The sequence below is a fragment of the Pelophylax lessonae genome (genome assembly GCF_965119305.1).
Source record: "Pelophylax lessonae genome assembly, chromosome: 1".
Lineage (NCBI taxonomy): Eukaryota > Metazoa > Chordata > Amphibia > Anura > Ranidae > Pelophylax > Pelophylax lessonae.
Window position 1 is genome coordinate 298,078,230 of NC_138768.1, and position 14,663 is coordinate 298,092,892.

General features: G+C 44.7%; 1 protein-coding gene across 1 annotated transcript in view; it reads left to right on the forward strand.

The window, feature by feature from the left end:
* TRPV4 (transient receptor potential cation channel subfamily V member 4) overlaps window positions 1-10,068 on the forward strand; it is a 158,117-nt gene extending 148,049 nt beyond the window's left edge. The window contains exon 16 of the mRNA XM_082274756.1: window positions 9,200-10,068. Coding sequence (XP_082130882.1) covers window positions 9,200-9,360 — 161 coding nt within the window. The 3' untranslated portion in view covers window positions 9,361-10,068. The remainder of the gene's footprint in view (window positions 1-9,199) is intronic.
* The last annotated feature ends 4,595 nt before the right edge of the window (window positions 10,069-14,663 follow it).

Genomic DNA, 14,663 nt, shown 5'->3' on the forward strand with positions numbered 1-14,663 from the left:
ACTTGTAGAATGCGGCACGGCCACTGCTTCACTTTGCCACTAAGTGAGGTTACTTTTAAATGCTCCTGAGTAAATACTCTCTTCAGGGTTCTGAAACTGGCACCCCCTTTTTTCTCTATGCTGGTGTGCTCACACCCGTCTGCTGACCCTAGCTTCAGTAGTGGTCCCCTTCCTGGCAGACCCCTGGGCAAGTTCATCTGTACTCACAGACACTGTTTTTCCTGAGTCACCGTTGCCTCCAAACTCCCCTTGTCAGCATCCACTCGACCTCTGGGTTCAGCCACACCTCCAGGTTACCCAGGTCGACTGCCTGTGACCACCCTTCACAGCTGCAGAAGGAGAGACAGCTGTACCCTCCTTCTGGGACTTGGCTTTCTGCCCAAAGACCCCCTGCCACATGTGCCCTTGGCTTTTATAGTCCATTCCAGGATGCATCACTATCTGTGCCAACCCACTGGGACAGCTACCAAAAGCCTGTGTGTCACTGGCTGGGTTTCCTTCACTGTCCAACAGGCCTCCCCATTGGATACAGTGGGGACACTCCCTCAGACCAGATGAATCACACATGGACACATGCAACAGGCATTCCTAACGATCAGGCTCCCCTGATAAGCAGACAAACTATACTTTATCTGCCTAGCACCTGTCTTAGGAGGGTGCTACATCAAGGAGACAGAATAGAGGATAAAACCATCCTAGTATGAATTGGCCCTTCCTGATATACTTACAACTTGGCTCTAAGTAGAACACATGATGTTATAGACAGCAGACTGCTGGGGAATGCCTATACCAGGAACTGTGGGAGTATAGTCCATGGTCACCAGGGCACAATGGGAGGACCTCATGAAGAATGTATATCTCCATTATGTGGTAAGTGGTGGCATACATAGCAATCTCACGAAAATTCTATAAAAAAGGGGGGTATTGAGTGACATAATAATTGTGAGAAAATAACTCACTCCTGCTTGGAGTGAGTAATGTAGCTGCAATAGAAAGCACTATAAAAAAGTGCACAAAGAAGAGTAACTAGAAAATGACCAATTTCTGGGGAAATTGTGTGAAATGTTCTTGCCGCCACCGGTAGTCTCCAGGTGGAGTGGGCAGAGTAACTATGTGTGTATGGGAGTGGCAACAGTGTGTGTGTGTGTGTGTGAGAGGTGTGTGTGGGAGTGGCAGCAGTTGAAACATTTTGGCAGTTGGAAACGAACGGTCTTGTTTTGAACATTCCGGAACATTCCGCCATTCATTCTTATGGGGCAACTTACCAAAGTTGGAGATGCCCATCTTCATACGGCTCTAGTGTACAAGCTCTAAATCTCACAGCTTAGAGACTTATACCATAGGAATCACAAGACCCCGGCCAACGTTTTCTAGTATGGCTATGAAACATTAAAACTGAAGGCACAGTCACAGGTTAGAAAACAGCCTTGAAATTTGAGATGGTTTGAGTGCAGTTTCAATAAATGTCAATGGACATCGTAAGTTGTAACCAAACGGTCATAGTGTAAACACTATTAGGGCTATAGCTTAGATGTGGACATGTTTAGTGGCAGCAGGGATAGGCAAAGTTTTGATGTAACATTTGTGTAGGTGGCCTTAAAAATGAGGAAGTGACAGCAGTTTACAAATTGTGGCAAGATTTCTTTACTCACCCTCTAACTATTTTCAGGCCCCACAGTTTTGAACATTCCGCCACAAAAGGACCACATTTCGCAAACCTTTCAGCGAAACCTTCCAAAAAGTAATAGCAACGCAATCGTGAACGAGTTGCTAGTTGTGGTAAATTACTTGTCTATGTAGTGTAAAAACTGTGGGAGGAGTTGGGGTGCCAAATTTTCCCATAGGCTTTCACTATAGTAAGAATAATATATATGTGAAAGAATAGTAAGTGTACTTGCCAAAGGCAAGAACACTTAAAGCGGAGTTCCAGCCATTTACTCACCTGTCCAACGGTCCAGCGATGCGGCCGCCGGAAGCCTCGATCCTCTCCCTCGGCGCCGACATCACTGCTGTGGGCACCCGGCTGTTAGTTTGCGGCTTCACAGCCGGGTACCCACTGCGCATGCGTGAGTCGCGCTGCGCGCCGTGATTGACCGGCAATCTTCTGGGACCTCTGACGTGTCCCAGAAGATTGCAGGGAGGGAGGGGGAGAGGAGAACTTCCGCTCAGGGCGCCGTGGCGCTCCGAGCGGAAGTGGGAGCGGGTACCTGTCAAAACTAGGTACTCGCTCCCCCCCCCCCCAAAAAATGACATGCCAAATGTGGCATGTTGGGGGGTCAGGACTCCCTAAAGCGGAAGTTCCACTTTTGGGTGGAACTCCGCTTTAATAAAGAGTATAATGGAGATACCCAAAGGGTCAATTAGACCATATAGGTGAAATCCCTCATTGAGCTGGGCTTCCCCAACTCCCTTTGCCCTCTGTCCAGACCTGGAGTCTAGTGGGGGTCCCAGGGCAGAGGATGCAGCGGAGACCCCTGAGTCTTCCCTGCTTTCCCCACTCTGTAAGGGTCCTGGGATAGTGTGTGTCCTGCCCTGGTAGTATGGAGGGGTCCCAGTGTAGGAAACCCCCAGGTGCATTCCCTACTGGTTGGAGTGTGGGTGTAGTGCAGGCAGTCCCAGCACAGAGAGCGGTGCGGAGTCTCCCGTAACATATGCCCTTTTTCTGGAAGTACAGTACCTTCAGGGGGGGTCCCTTTGCAGAGGGTGCAGCATTGCAGAGGGCACAGGGAAGATTCTGGCAGCATGCTTTGGTATCTTGAGCTGCTCGCAGCCATGTTGGAGAAGTCCGATGTTATGGCGGCCATTTTCCCTTGGCTTGTCTCCGGCCAGCAGCCATGTTTGTGTAGCCCGATGTCACGATGGCCATTTTTCCTTAGTCTGGGAGACGCTGGAGATGACCAAAGCCTTGTGGGGATGCCGGAGCTTCTCCTCTTCCTTCCTTCCCTCTCCTTCACCTCTTCCTGTGCCCGGGACATATGAAAAGGGATGGCATCCATGGTGTGGACTGGGTCCAAATTTTTGGCACTCCCATGGTTGGTAGGGTGAGTCCTTGGGGGTCTCTGTTATCTCCCTCTCTGCTGATCGGTACCCTGAGCTTGGGGGTATCTTTAGTGGTGCCAAAAGATCATTTTTGTACTGCAAGGTCTTCCTTTCCTTATGGAGCCTCAGGGTTACATCTCCCCCACTGACCCCCCCCCCCCTCCATGGAAGTGGCAGGTCCCTCTGAACCCCAGCTTCCCATGGTTGCACGGAAGGTGGTCCTGCAGTCCTTAGTGTCCCGGGTGGAAGTCGCGTGTGGGCAAAGTCCCAGGAGGAAGCGCCCCCCGCCTTCCTTGCTCAGTCTGTATCATCTAATTCTGAGCCTGATGCTGCCATGGATGAAGCCTGTTCAGAGGGGCTTAATATCAAACCCCCTGATCCATCCGAGAGGATGATTAGATTCCTCCATAGTCGCAGCAGTAAATGAAAAAAAAACAATAGTAGACGCGTTTATTACTGCAGGGCGTGAGACTTTAAAAATTGAGGATGCGGCTGATGTAGCCACGGACATGGCTGTGTCGTTTGGTACACATAAATCACTTCACACTCCAAAGGTGTTTCCTTATGTGCCTTATTTTGACAGGTTTTCCTGTTAAGAATGGGAACAGCCAAAATTACCCTTTGTGGTCCCAAAACGTTTTGCTGTACATTATCCTTTTGAGGAGTCCCTTTTAAAAAAGTGGACTAGTCCACTAGTGGTGGACCCTCCTGTTTCCAGGCTGAATAAAGCAACCATGATCCCAGTAGAGGAATCCCCGTCCTTTAAGGACCTGGCTGACAGGAAAGAGGAGGCTGTGTCACGCAGCATGTTTACTATGGCTGATTTGGCATTGCAGCAAGACTGTGCTCAGCCCTGGTGTTTCAGACCCTAACTGAATGGGCCAAGTATTTGAGCCAGGGTCTGGGGAATGAGCAGGTTCCCGCTTCTTATGTTGATTTAGTGGACCAGTTGGTCAATGGGCTGCAGTTTTTGTGATGCAGCTTTGGATACAGCTCCTGTGCTGTCCAAACTTTGTTTCAGCAGTGGTGATTAGGCGCGTTCTGTGGCTTAAGAATTGGTCCGCAGATCAAGCTTGTAATAAAGCTCTCATTGATCTGCCTTTTTAATGCAATCACCTATTTGGGGCTACCCTGGATGATATCATTAAGGGTATCACGGGGGGGGGGGGGGTACCTTACTGCCACAATCCAGGAAAGGAGGAAAGGGAAGGAGCCTTGTCGCAGACAGGGGCTCTCATTCTCAGCCCAAAGAAAATGTTGTGCTTCTGGGATGGAAAATAATGGAAATCGATATTTTAAATCTTCCCCTGGAGGTTCCAAGCAACCTTTGCTCTGGTAAGCCTAGAGCTAGCTTCTCCAGACCCACAGACAAGACCCCTTCAGTATGAAGGTCTGCCCTCCCTGATTGTTGGGGTGGGGGGACATCTTCCCTGGTTTATTGCCCCATGGATCTCTTTCATGAGCATCAAGGAGGCCTGCAAAATGTTTATTTTGGGGGTACCCAGAAAGGGGGGCAAGGTTTGTCCTTTTCAGGTTTTTACGGTCTTCAGTCTCCTTGTGCTGATTTAATTCTGCAAAGGTTCAGGTGACGTCTGAACTACCTAAGGTCCCCCCTTTCCAGGGAATTTAATTACCTGATCTGATTTTAATTCTGACCAGGGCGGTTTTTCCTCTGGACAAACTTCAGGAACCACAGGCCTTAATTCGCTGGCTGCTGTCAGACAGTTCTCTCTCCTGACTTGCATACAGGTTCTGAGTCTGGTGGTATCCACCTTCAAAACAGTTCTGTTTGCCCAGGCCTGCATGCAGCTCCTTCATCAGGCTCAGCTCCACAGGAGGTTCGTGGCAAGGTCACAGGTTCCTCTGGCAGATGCCGCAGGCATCCAAGGGCCACGGTAAGGTCAGTATTCTCCTCGGCTCAGGCTTTTTCTGTGGTTCCTGTGAGGAATCGAGGGAAAGGATCTTCCAATCGTTCTGGTGGCTGTAAATGCCCCTTGGGGGCTTCCTGCTCAGAGATGACCATTTGTTCCAAGGGATGATCTACAATCCTGCTTTACAGACGCTGGTTTTAATGGCCTAGCTATTGAAAGCCAGGTACTGAGGGATAGAGGTTTGTGTGGATCAGTAAACCCTACTATGGTGAAGGCTAGGAAGCCGTCTTCGAGCAAGATTTACCATCATACATGGAAAGTGTACATTTCTTGGTGTGAATCGATTGGTGCTCATCCTCAATCCTTTTCTGTGGCTCGGGTCCTAGCCTTTCTTCAATGGGGCATTGATCAGAAGTTGGCCTTGAGTACCATCAAGGGCCAGGTGTCTGCCATAGCAATCTTCTTTCAGCAACCCCTAGTCAAGCACTCTTTAGTTCCTACCTTCATTCAGGGGGTTCAACATGTGGCTCCACCTGTATGGTCTCTTTTGCCACTGTGGGATTTGAATTTAGTGCTCTTGGTTCTTCAAATGCCTCCATTTGGGAATATTCAGGAGATTTCCTTGGCATTCTTGGTGGCTGTTACCTTAGCCCACAGGGTTTCGGAATTGGTGGCACTATGCTGCCGTACTCCCACTTCTTAGGGATAAAGTGGTTCTTCATCCCTGTCCATCATTCCTGCCCAAAGTGGTCTCTGACTTCCATTTGAATGAGGACATTGCTTTGCCTTCCTTGTGTCCCAAGCCGGCTCATCCCAAGGAATTTGCTTTGCATACCTTGGATGTAGTAGTGCGATCCGGGTGTATCTGGCAGCTATGGAGTCCTTTCGGAGGTCAGACTCCCTTTTTGTGGTTCTAAATGGACCAAGGAAACGACTGGTTATGAGTGAACTAAGGAAAGGGCTGGCCGCTTTTTTGGCTACCATTTCCAGAGGGATCAGACTCAGGCCTATTCTATTAAAGGTCAGGTTCCTCCTTTCCCTATCACGGTGCATTCTACTCGGGCGCTGAGTACTTCTTGGGCCTTCCATCATCAAGCATCAATATTGCAAGTTTGCAAGTCCGCCACTTGGTCATCTGCTTGCTACTAAACTGATTACCTAGAGCAGAGAGGGGGGGTTATATAGTAGCTGAGGAGAGCCCATGGGCGTAGCAAGGTGTTTTTTGTTCTGCCTAGTCCTACTCCTGGAGGAGGCAATATAACCCAGTAGTTATGATTTATGGAGCGCTGTGTCCATCAAACTCAGAAATGGCTTTCACGGTACGTACAAAATCCCATTTCCCCCCTTAATGGTAGTCGAGGCCCAAATGCTGATCCAGGCCTGATTGGAACAGGTCAGTATTTGTCCCACGGAGTATATTTTTGGATGATATTTTCTGGCAACACACTGGTGAAAAGAGTCCAGTCATTTCTATGACAAATGAGCCAAAAAGACCCCTATCAGAAGCCAACTAGACGTTCATAGTCTGGATAGTCTGGCTGACATTGCCCTACAAAGTCTGTGCTGTTATCTAGGTAGGAATTTGTATAGATAGCATGCTATGGGAATGCCCTGTGAGCACACAAGGTGCAGAAGACAGAAGGGCAGCAAACTTGTGCTTTGAGATCCAGGATGGGATAGATGTCCCCTTTTGGCTTTAGAATCAGTGAATGGGCTTGAAAAAACGTTGAAACCTGTCTGCTTGAGGAAAAGCAGTAGTGACTCCTTGACATAGGTCTGCCAAGGTAGCACGAACATCTGTTAGTCTTTGTGAAGAGGTTGCCAGGTTTGACAGTAGGATGAAGGCAAAGATTGAAACTCTAGCATGTAGCCCCTAGACACAGTATCTTTCACCCATTCATCAGAAAGGCTGTTGGTCCAGGTGTCCGCAAAGACTTAGACACACCCCCCCACCCACCTACTTTGGAAAATGCAGAGAACTTGATAGGAGGACTTGGGAGCCCAGCATTTACGACAGATTTTTGGCTGGACTTGAAGGCCTGGTAAAAACAAAAGGAACACTTCTTGCCTTTAGACTTGTAATGAGTTTTTCCAGTTGGAGGCCTTGGTTTTCTTTTTTTGTGGTAAAAAAAATACTTTTCCTGCCAGTGGATTCTTTGAGAAAGCGTCTAGGGACAATTCAAAGTGATGTTCTTCATTGTAGGGCATGCAGAGCAATCGCTTTTTAAATTGTTGTTCTGGAAATCCATATTCTAGTCAGAGAGTCCTCAATCTATCCATATTATTAGAAAGGAGACTCATTCTGAAAATGAGACAATGTCCAAAAAACCTTTAGCAACACCAGGATCTGCCAAATGGCCATGACAGCAAAAGCAGGTGGGCCTGCAGTGATTTTGGTTTTAAATTCCAGCATACCAGAGGAAAACCCTTCCCTGGACAGAGTGAAGAAGGGAGCTAGTGAAGACTCAGAAGTGTGTACCCAGGCAGAGATCCATGATCAAGTTGTTGGCATCAAGTACTCTTTGAAGAGTGCTGCAGGCCACTCTAGAGCTGTTAGACGATTGTGAGCTGGAGAGGCCTGCAGAACTGTCCCTTTTATACTTTGAATCTGACATACTGCAGTACAATTAAGGCAAAGTAATACACAGACACAGTACAATTAAGGCAAAGTAATACACAGCACAAACACCCAGGGTGTAAACATTCAACTGAAGAGCAGGAGAGGTTACAGTGCATTCAGAAAGTATTCATAGTGCTTCACTTTTTCCACATTTTGTTATGTTAGGTCCCACAGTTAACGGTGCACGTCAGAGCACAAACCATGAAGTTCAAGGAATTGTCTGTAGACCTCAGACACAATTCTAATGAGGCACTAATCTAGGGAAGGAGAAATTTCTGCAGCATTGAATGTCCCAATTAGCACAGTGGCCTCCATCATCCGTAAATGGAAGAAGTTTGGAACCCCCAGAACTCTTCCTAGAGCGAGCCGCCTGGCCAAACTGAGCGATTGAGGGGAGAAGGGCTTTAGTCAGGGAGGTGACCAAGAATCTGATGGTCGCTCTGACAGAGCTCCATCGTTTCTCTGTGGAGAGAGGAGAACCTTCCAGAACAACCATCTCTACAGAACTCCACTAATCAGGCCTGTATGGTAGAGTGGCCAGATGGAAGGCACTTCTCAATAAAAGTCACATGACAGCCCGACTGGAGTTTGCCAAAAAGCACTTGAAGGACTCTCATACCATGAGAAACAAAATTCTCTGCTCTGATGAAACAAAGATTGAACTCTTTGGCCTCAATATCACCTGGCCAATACCGTGTCCAACAGTTCTGTGTGCTTGTGCAAAGAAAATCCAAAATAAAGGCCAAAAACTTTTCATTTGCAGTGGAGTCTGTTCTATAAATAATGCTAACTGATGAGTCAACTGAGGCAAGAGTATACAGGAAAGTGCTCATGCTCCTATTTCTGGCAGGATCGTCCAGTATTTTTATTTTTTTTTTAATTGAATAGCTATAACAAAACAATTTCAATGGTAGTCTTACTAGACCACAAGAAGGTAACGTTTGCCTACACTTTATAAGTCCACCTTTTGAACGTATTCCATGTTACACCCGTATTTAGGATTTAGATCATCAGGCAACCTCGGAAATACAGGACAGCTCAGCTGCTTTCAGGAGAGGGGAAGGTGTTCAATTGTGGAATGGACAGGGCTGATAACACTTTATGAATTTTAGTACTGCAAAGGAAGAATGCATGGGATATTAGGAGCTCACTGAATTTCTGGGGGGTGTTTTTCAAGGTGATTTCACAACAAAATAAAGCATGGAGACATGGATGAGTTTGCTTTGAATATTAAAAATGAATTGAATAGCATTTTTGGTTTGTGGTGCTCAGATGAATTGGAGATCCACTTTAATACACAAAGCACAGATAACTCTATTACTTTCACTGTAATATAAGTAAAAAAATAAACCGTGTTCAATTTGATGCTCTTGCTTGAAACTTTTCACTTCCATACCTTGTGTTCTGTTAGGCCCCAGGGTCCCTTTCACCCCCACACACAATTTCCACCCAGCTCTGTCAATTTTCTAACAAAAGATGTTGGGCACTAGTTGGCCGACAAGGCTACCTACTAAGTGAATTCTGGCATTTTTAGCGATAAAGCAATCGGGAGAGGTTAAAGACCTTATAGTGCCTGGCAGTTATAAATCTTTATAAATCTGTGTAGAGCCAACATGACTATATATTTTTTGTTTCCATTAATCTAATGCTAATGTATTTATTTTTGCAGATCGCTGGTCTGTTGTAGTACCACGAGTGGTAGAACTAAACAAGGCACCCCACCATCCTGATGATGTTGTTGTTCCACTGGATCATATCCACCATAGCAACTCAAACTACCAAAGGCAAAATTACCCCCAGAACTGGAAGAAAGATGAAACTCACATCTAATGGGGACCATCAAAACACCTTCATGACCACAGACACCTACATCATATTGAAATTGGAGGTCTATTCATCTATGCTGCTAACCAATGTCTGGGACATTGCATATTTGCACAGATGCTTGTCTATAAAATGGCTGAATCAGCTAACCAAGTTCTGGATGTGAACATCATGTTTTTGTTTGTTTTTTTTTTTTTTGTTTTTTTTAAGATGTTTTTATATAAACTATTAGAACATGTTTTATAACTTTAGAAGGTTATAATGATTTCAATAATGCATATGCAGCCCCACCGGGACCATTTTACGGTTCTATAGCTCCCTACTTCTACTTCCTAGATAAAATGTTTTTAAATTTTTGAATTTTTATACAATTTTGGCAATTGTTTACATGTCCTAGATGGGTCTTATCAGAGCCAACTGTGATTCATGCTGGCCCCTCTTAGTCCTTCTCCATTTTTATACATGATGAATTTCCAGGCCTCTGAGCCACTGTGAGGACTTTGCCATGAGGTAGTCACGTGTAGCACTTAGGACTCCCATCTGTCACTCTTTGGTGAAAAGTGTGCATAAGCAGTGGCATCACTAGGAGGAAGACATTGTTTAGATTAAAAAAGGCCAGCTTCTTTTACATGAGTCTAGAGCAGCAGAGCAGGTGTCAGGCTTTGTTCTGGACTAACACACTCCACAGCAAGTTATTTGAAAGCCATTACAACTTTACTTGTATTATTAGGAAGGTCACAAGAGTCTGGAAATAATATGGGGGTATTGAACATCATTACTTAAGTGTTACCAAACCCCACAACAGTAAAATCAGTGTGTATATCCAGTAAAGCATGCTTGTTATACTCACTGTAGAACCTAAGGGGTTAACCCTGCGCATTGTGTAAAAAGGCTGTTTGATCCTGTCTTTTCTGAGCCTCCCCTTCTTCCACTGTCCCCAATCTATCTCCTGATAGTACAGAGCCTTGGGGGTACTCTGCACATGCTTAGTTTGGTGTTTAATGCTAGAGAGATTTTTTTTTTTTCTCGGGAGGGTGCATGTGATTGGCACAGGGCCAGTTAGCACTGTCTAGACGAGTGGACCTCAACTCCTGTCCTCAGGACCCACTAACAGGCCAGGTTTGCAAGATAACTGAAATACATCACAGGTGAGTCTAGTCTGCATCTCCTCAAAGCAATACTTAAAAAACCTGGCCTGTTAGTGGGTCCTGAGGACAGGAGTTGAGAACCACTGGTCTAGACAGAAAGTCGGGGGTCATGCAGCCTCATAGGTCACTCAGAGGAGAATGCAAACTCCTCCTACTAGCTTTAACCAGTGCTCAGCCAGACAGTGATAGTCCCAAGACTTCTATGTACATCTGATGAGAAAAGGAATTTAGCAGTTTATATTAATTTAACATACATTTCCATGTTTTGCGTACTGTGGGAGACCAGATATAGTGATGGCAGGGTCCTGGGTTTAATAACACTTTAACTTTTTATTTTATATTGTCACCTAAATTTTCCCAAATTATAAAAAAAAAATCAGGGTATGAAAATATATATGTATATATATATATATATATATATATATATATATATATATATATATATATATATATATATATATATATATATATATATATATATAGTGTGTGTGTATAAAGTTGAATTTATGCTTGTATGACATGTTGATAATAAATGAGCTAATGAAACATTGATAATAAATGAGTTCTTAATGATATGATTAGCTGCTCATTTATTATTAATCATTCAGTAAATATTCATGCCCTGACTTTGTCCAAAGTTCTTATTACAACCATGCACTTTTATTATGATTAGATATTTGCATTGCTGTGAGACAGAGCTGTATAGAGAACACTGAACTAATCATGTTTAGTTCTAAGGAGAGCAATTTCTAGTACAATCACACAATATTACTGCTAATATTTTTTCATAAGTCTGAAATTTTCCACAGTTCATTTTAAAGGGAACATTTAACCTTTTTACATCAGGCGGTATGTGGTATTAATAAATCTAAAATGCCTCACAAAGTCTTGTGATTGGACCAAAAACGATCTGATGAACACTGTGCAGTGATGTTTCTAAACACTACCAAATACCCCCTAGACAAGATCTTTGGGCTAATGGCAACAATCTATATGGTTGACCACTAAAAATGTACAGCAGAGAGCTGTAATACTCTCTGTAATACTTGCATGTGAGGATGCCAGATGAAGAAGCGTGATGCTGCTTAGATCTTGCTTGCACACCTGACTGACCTCTGTCTTTTGGGTTGCCTTTTTACAAACCTCATTGTCTAGTGCCAGATTTGATTGGAGACCAACTAAACTAGGCTGTATAGGACACAGGAAGCATAACCTTTGCAGAAGACCTGGTTATTTAGGGTTACATTATGTAACCGTATTACCCGATATATCTAGGATCTTCTGACTCCAGCCCACTTTCTAAGCCCTGTTCACACTTTTCTGTTTTTTATGGCATTCCAAGTGAAATTCCATTGGTTTCTATGTGGCTTGCACACAAAAAGGCACTGCAGATTAGTGTGTTTTTAATATATAGGGCATGCTGCTTAGCTGTGCAGTTACTTGCAATAAGCAGGGCCATTGAAATTAAAGATAAACCTTTCCCTTGAAAACTTTTTACCAATAAGGTCAGCCTGAAGGAGTTAACTGGAGAGAGATGTGGAGAATTGGGACGAAGGACAATTTCTGTAAAGAGATCTGATCTCAATAGGGATACTTGATTTGGATGTGTGGTGGAGAGGTAATCACAGGAAGTAACAGTGGTGCGATTGCTACCAGCCAGGCACAGCTAGAGGCAGTAAGGTAGTTAATAGTTGTGGCAAGAAACAGAAGACACAGGAAACCAAGTTCACTTTGTAAAGTCCAATTTGTGGAGCAACAATGATAAGTGTTAAAGTGGGGTCCAACCTTTGCAAAGTGGCCATGTACAATTGATACCTGCCAGTGGTACTGTAATACAATAAAGATTATTCTATGGGAGAAAATACTACTTTATATTTTATATATTTGTTTTTTTGTTTTAGGTACATTTTAAAGTTTTGAATATTTTTTATGTATTAAGCAACAGAAACCAAAATAAAAACACAAACAAAAGCCTTTGTAGCACATAGATGAACATTTTTGCTGAAATGCAAAATTACATTTTGGCTATCCTTTTCTTTGTCGGTATGATAAGTTGAATGTTGCATGATTCTCATTTTATTTTTTTCATTCAGTTATACAAAATTGAATGGAATGGTAAGAGGGCACAAGTAATAGGTGCCCTCGCACATGGGACAGGGGATGTTAAAAAAAAAAAAAAAAAAAATTTTTGTGTCAGAATTTATTTAATTTATAAGACACTGTCCCTTTAAATGTTAAGCATGGTTTTGGCGGGCTGCACAGCAGCGCGCGCCCCTCTAGAAGGTTCTGACCCAAGGCTTTATTAAGGGGTCGCTGAGGTAATCCCCCTCAGTTAGGAAGTGACTGCCTGGCGAGCTCTCCTCTCCTCAGCGGCGTTGCGGCATTCGCTGGCTCTTCTGCCATAATGAAGACCCTTGTCCGGCAAGTATTGGAAAGAGCAGCTTTAGAAGGGGGAGAAGAATGGCTGCGGAACTGTCTCATGGTGAGCGGAGCTGAACCTGAACAGCTGAGGGAGGAGGTGAGCGGAATGGCTGCATCTGCGGCCGCAGTGCGGGCAGAGGAGACGGCCGTGAGGAGTGTATCCCCCTCACCTCAGGCACCAGTAGCAGGGAAGGCAGGGACCAGACAGGGGCAGCGGAGCCGTCCTCCGGAGCGGCCAGCATCCTCAAGGCAGGAGTCAGACAGCACAGCTGCGGGACTGTCAGAAGCTGCGGGAGGGCTGAGAAGGAGCCGAAGAGGCCCGAAGAGAAAAAGGTTTGCTTCACCATCACCGCCACCCAGTGGTGAAAGGCGGGATAACACCCGGCCTCACAGAAGCAGAATTGAGAGAGCATCTGAGGAGAGGGTTGCTAGGCAACCTAGGGAGGATAGTTCCAGTCAGGTACCAGCTGAAGAGGTTTTTCTTAGCCAGGCTTTACGTCCACAGGTGAATACAAGCAGTGCAGAAGTACAGCATATGGCGCCTCCTGTTAGCCAATCAGCTACGCTGCCGACAGGAGTTGGTGAGTTGGCACAATTGAACAATTTAAATGTTATTTTAGAATCTTTATCTAAATTTGCGAGTTTGTTGAATGTTACACCTGTTCCTGCTGTTAATGTTCCTAGTTTCAGCATACAAGGTCCTGGTAATGTATGGTCCCCAGTCAGCAATATGAATCAAGTGGCGACTGTGGTAAGTAGTGTTCCGGTTACACCTGTGTCAGATGGTGGTACCAGAGTTAGTCATTTGGCACACACGGTTCCCGAGACGTGTCTGAAGGAAGTGATGCCATGCGATATGTCGCCGCTTGGTTATCACCTCACAGCAGGGATCAAAGAGAAAATTTGGAAAGGTGAATTTATCGATTTACTTTCATTGTTGCCGTCAGCAAAGGAATTTGCTTTCAAGAATGAAAAAAAATCTGAGGACGGGCAAGAAGAAAATAGGAGGCGTCCGGTTTATAGATCATTCAATAACTGGCTTCAAGCCTTTTGCATTTATTCGTCGGTTTTAGGTGAAAAATTTCCAGAATATTGTAGTGGGTTATTCCAGCATGTGGAACATATCCTGGAAGCGTATAAGAACTTCGGTGGTCTGGGATGGTTTTATTACGATGAGTCCTTCCGACAGAAACTATCAGTTTATCCCAGCCTGAAATGGGGCATGAAGGACGTAGGCCTTTGGTTAAATTTAATTATTCCTCAAAAGTTTACGCCAACAAATAAACAATTAAGTGCTGCCCCTATGGCCTCCCCCTATAGGAAGGGAATTTGTTATGCGTATAATGAAACGCAGTGTAAGTGGGCAGCAGCGTGCAAATTTAAACATGAGTGCTCATTTTGTACGGGCAATCACCCAGCAATAAAATGTTTTAAGAGGGCAAGTCAGCAGAATCAGTCATCCAGGGATATTTTTCAGAAAAGCCTGCACTTCAGTGAGGCTGGAAAAAATGCTCCCGTGGCTGCAGGCATATCCAAACAAGGAGAAGGCCCAATTATTAATTAATGGTTTTCAATCAGGTTTTAAGCTTCCATCTTTTAAAGGATTGGGTTGTAAGGTTGAAAAAAATTTAAAGTCAACAGATCAATTTATAGATATAGCCAGGGAGAAGATTCGCAAGGAAATTGAGGCTGGGCGAGTAGCAGGCCCATTCTTGGACCCGCCTTTTAAGAACTTTCGTA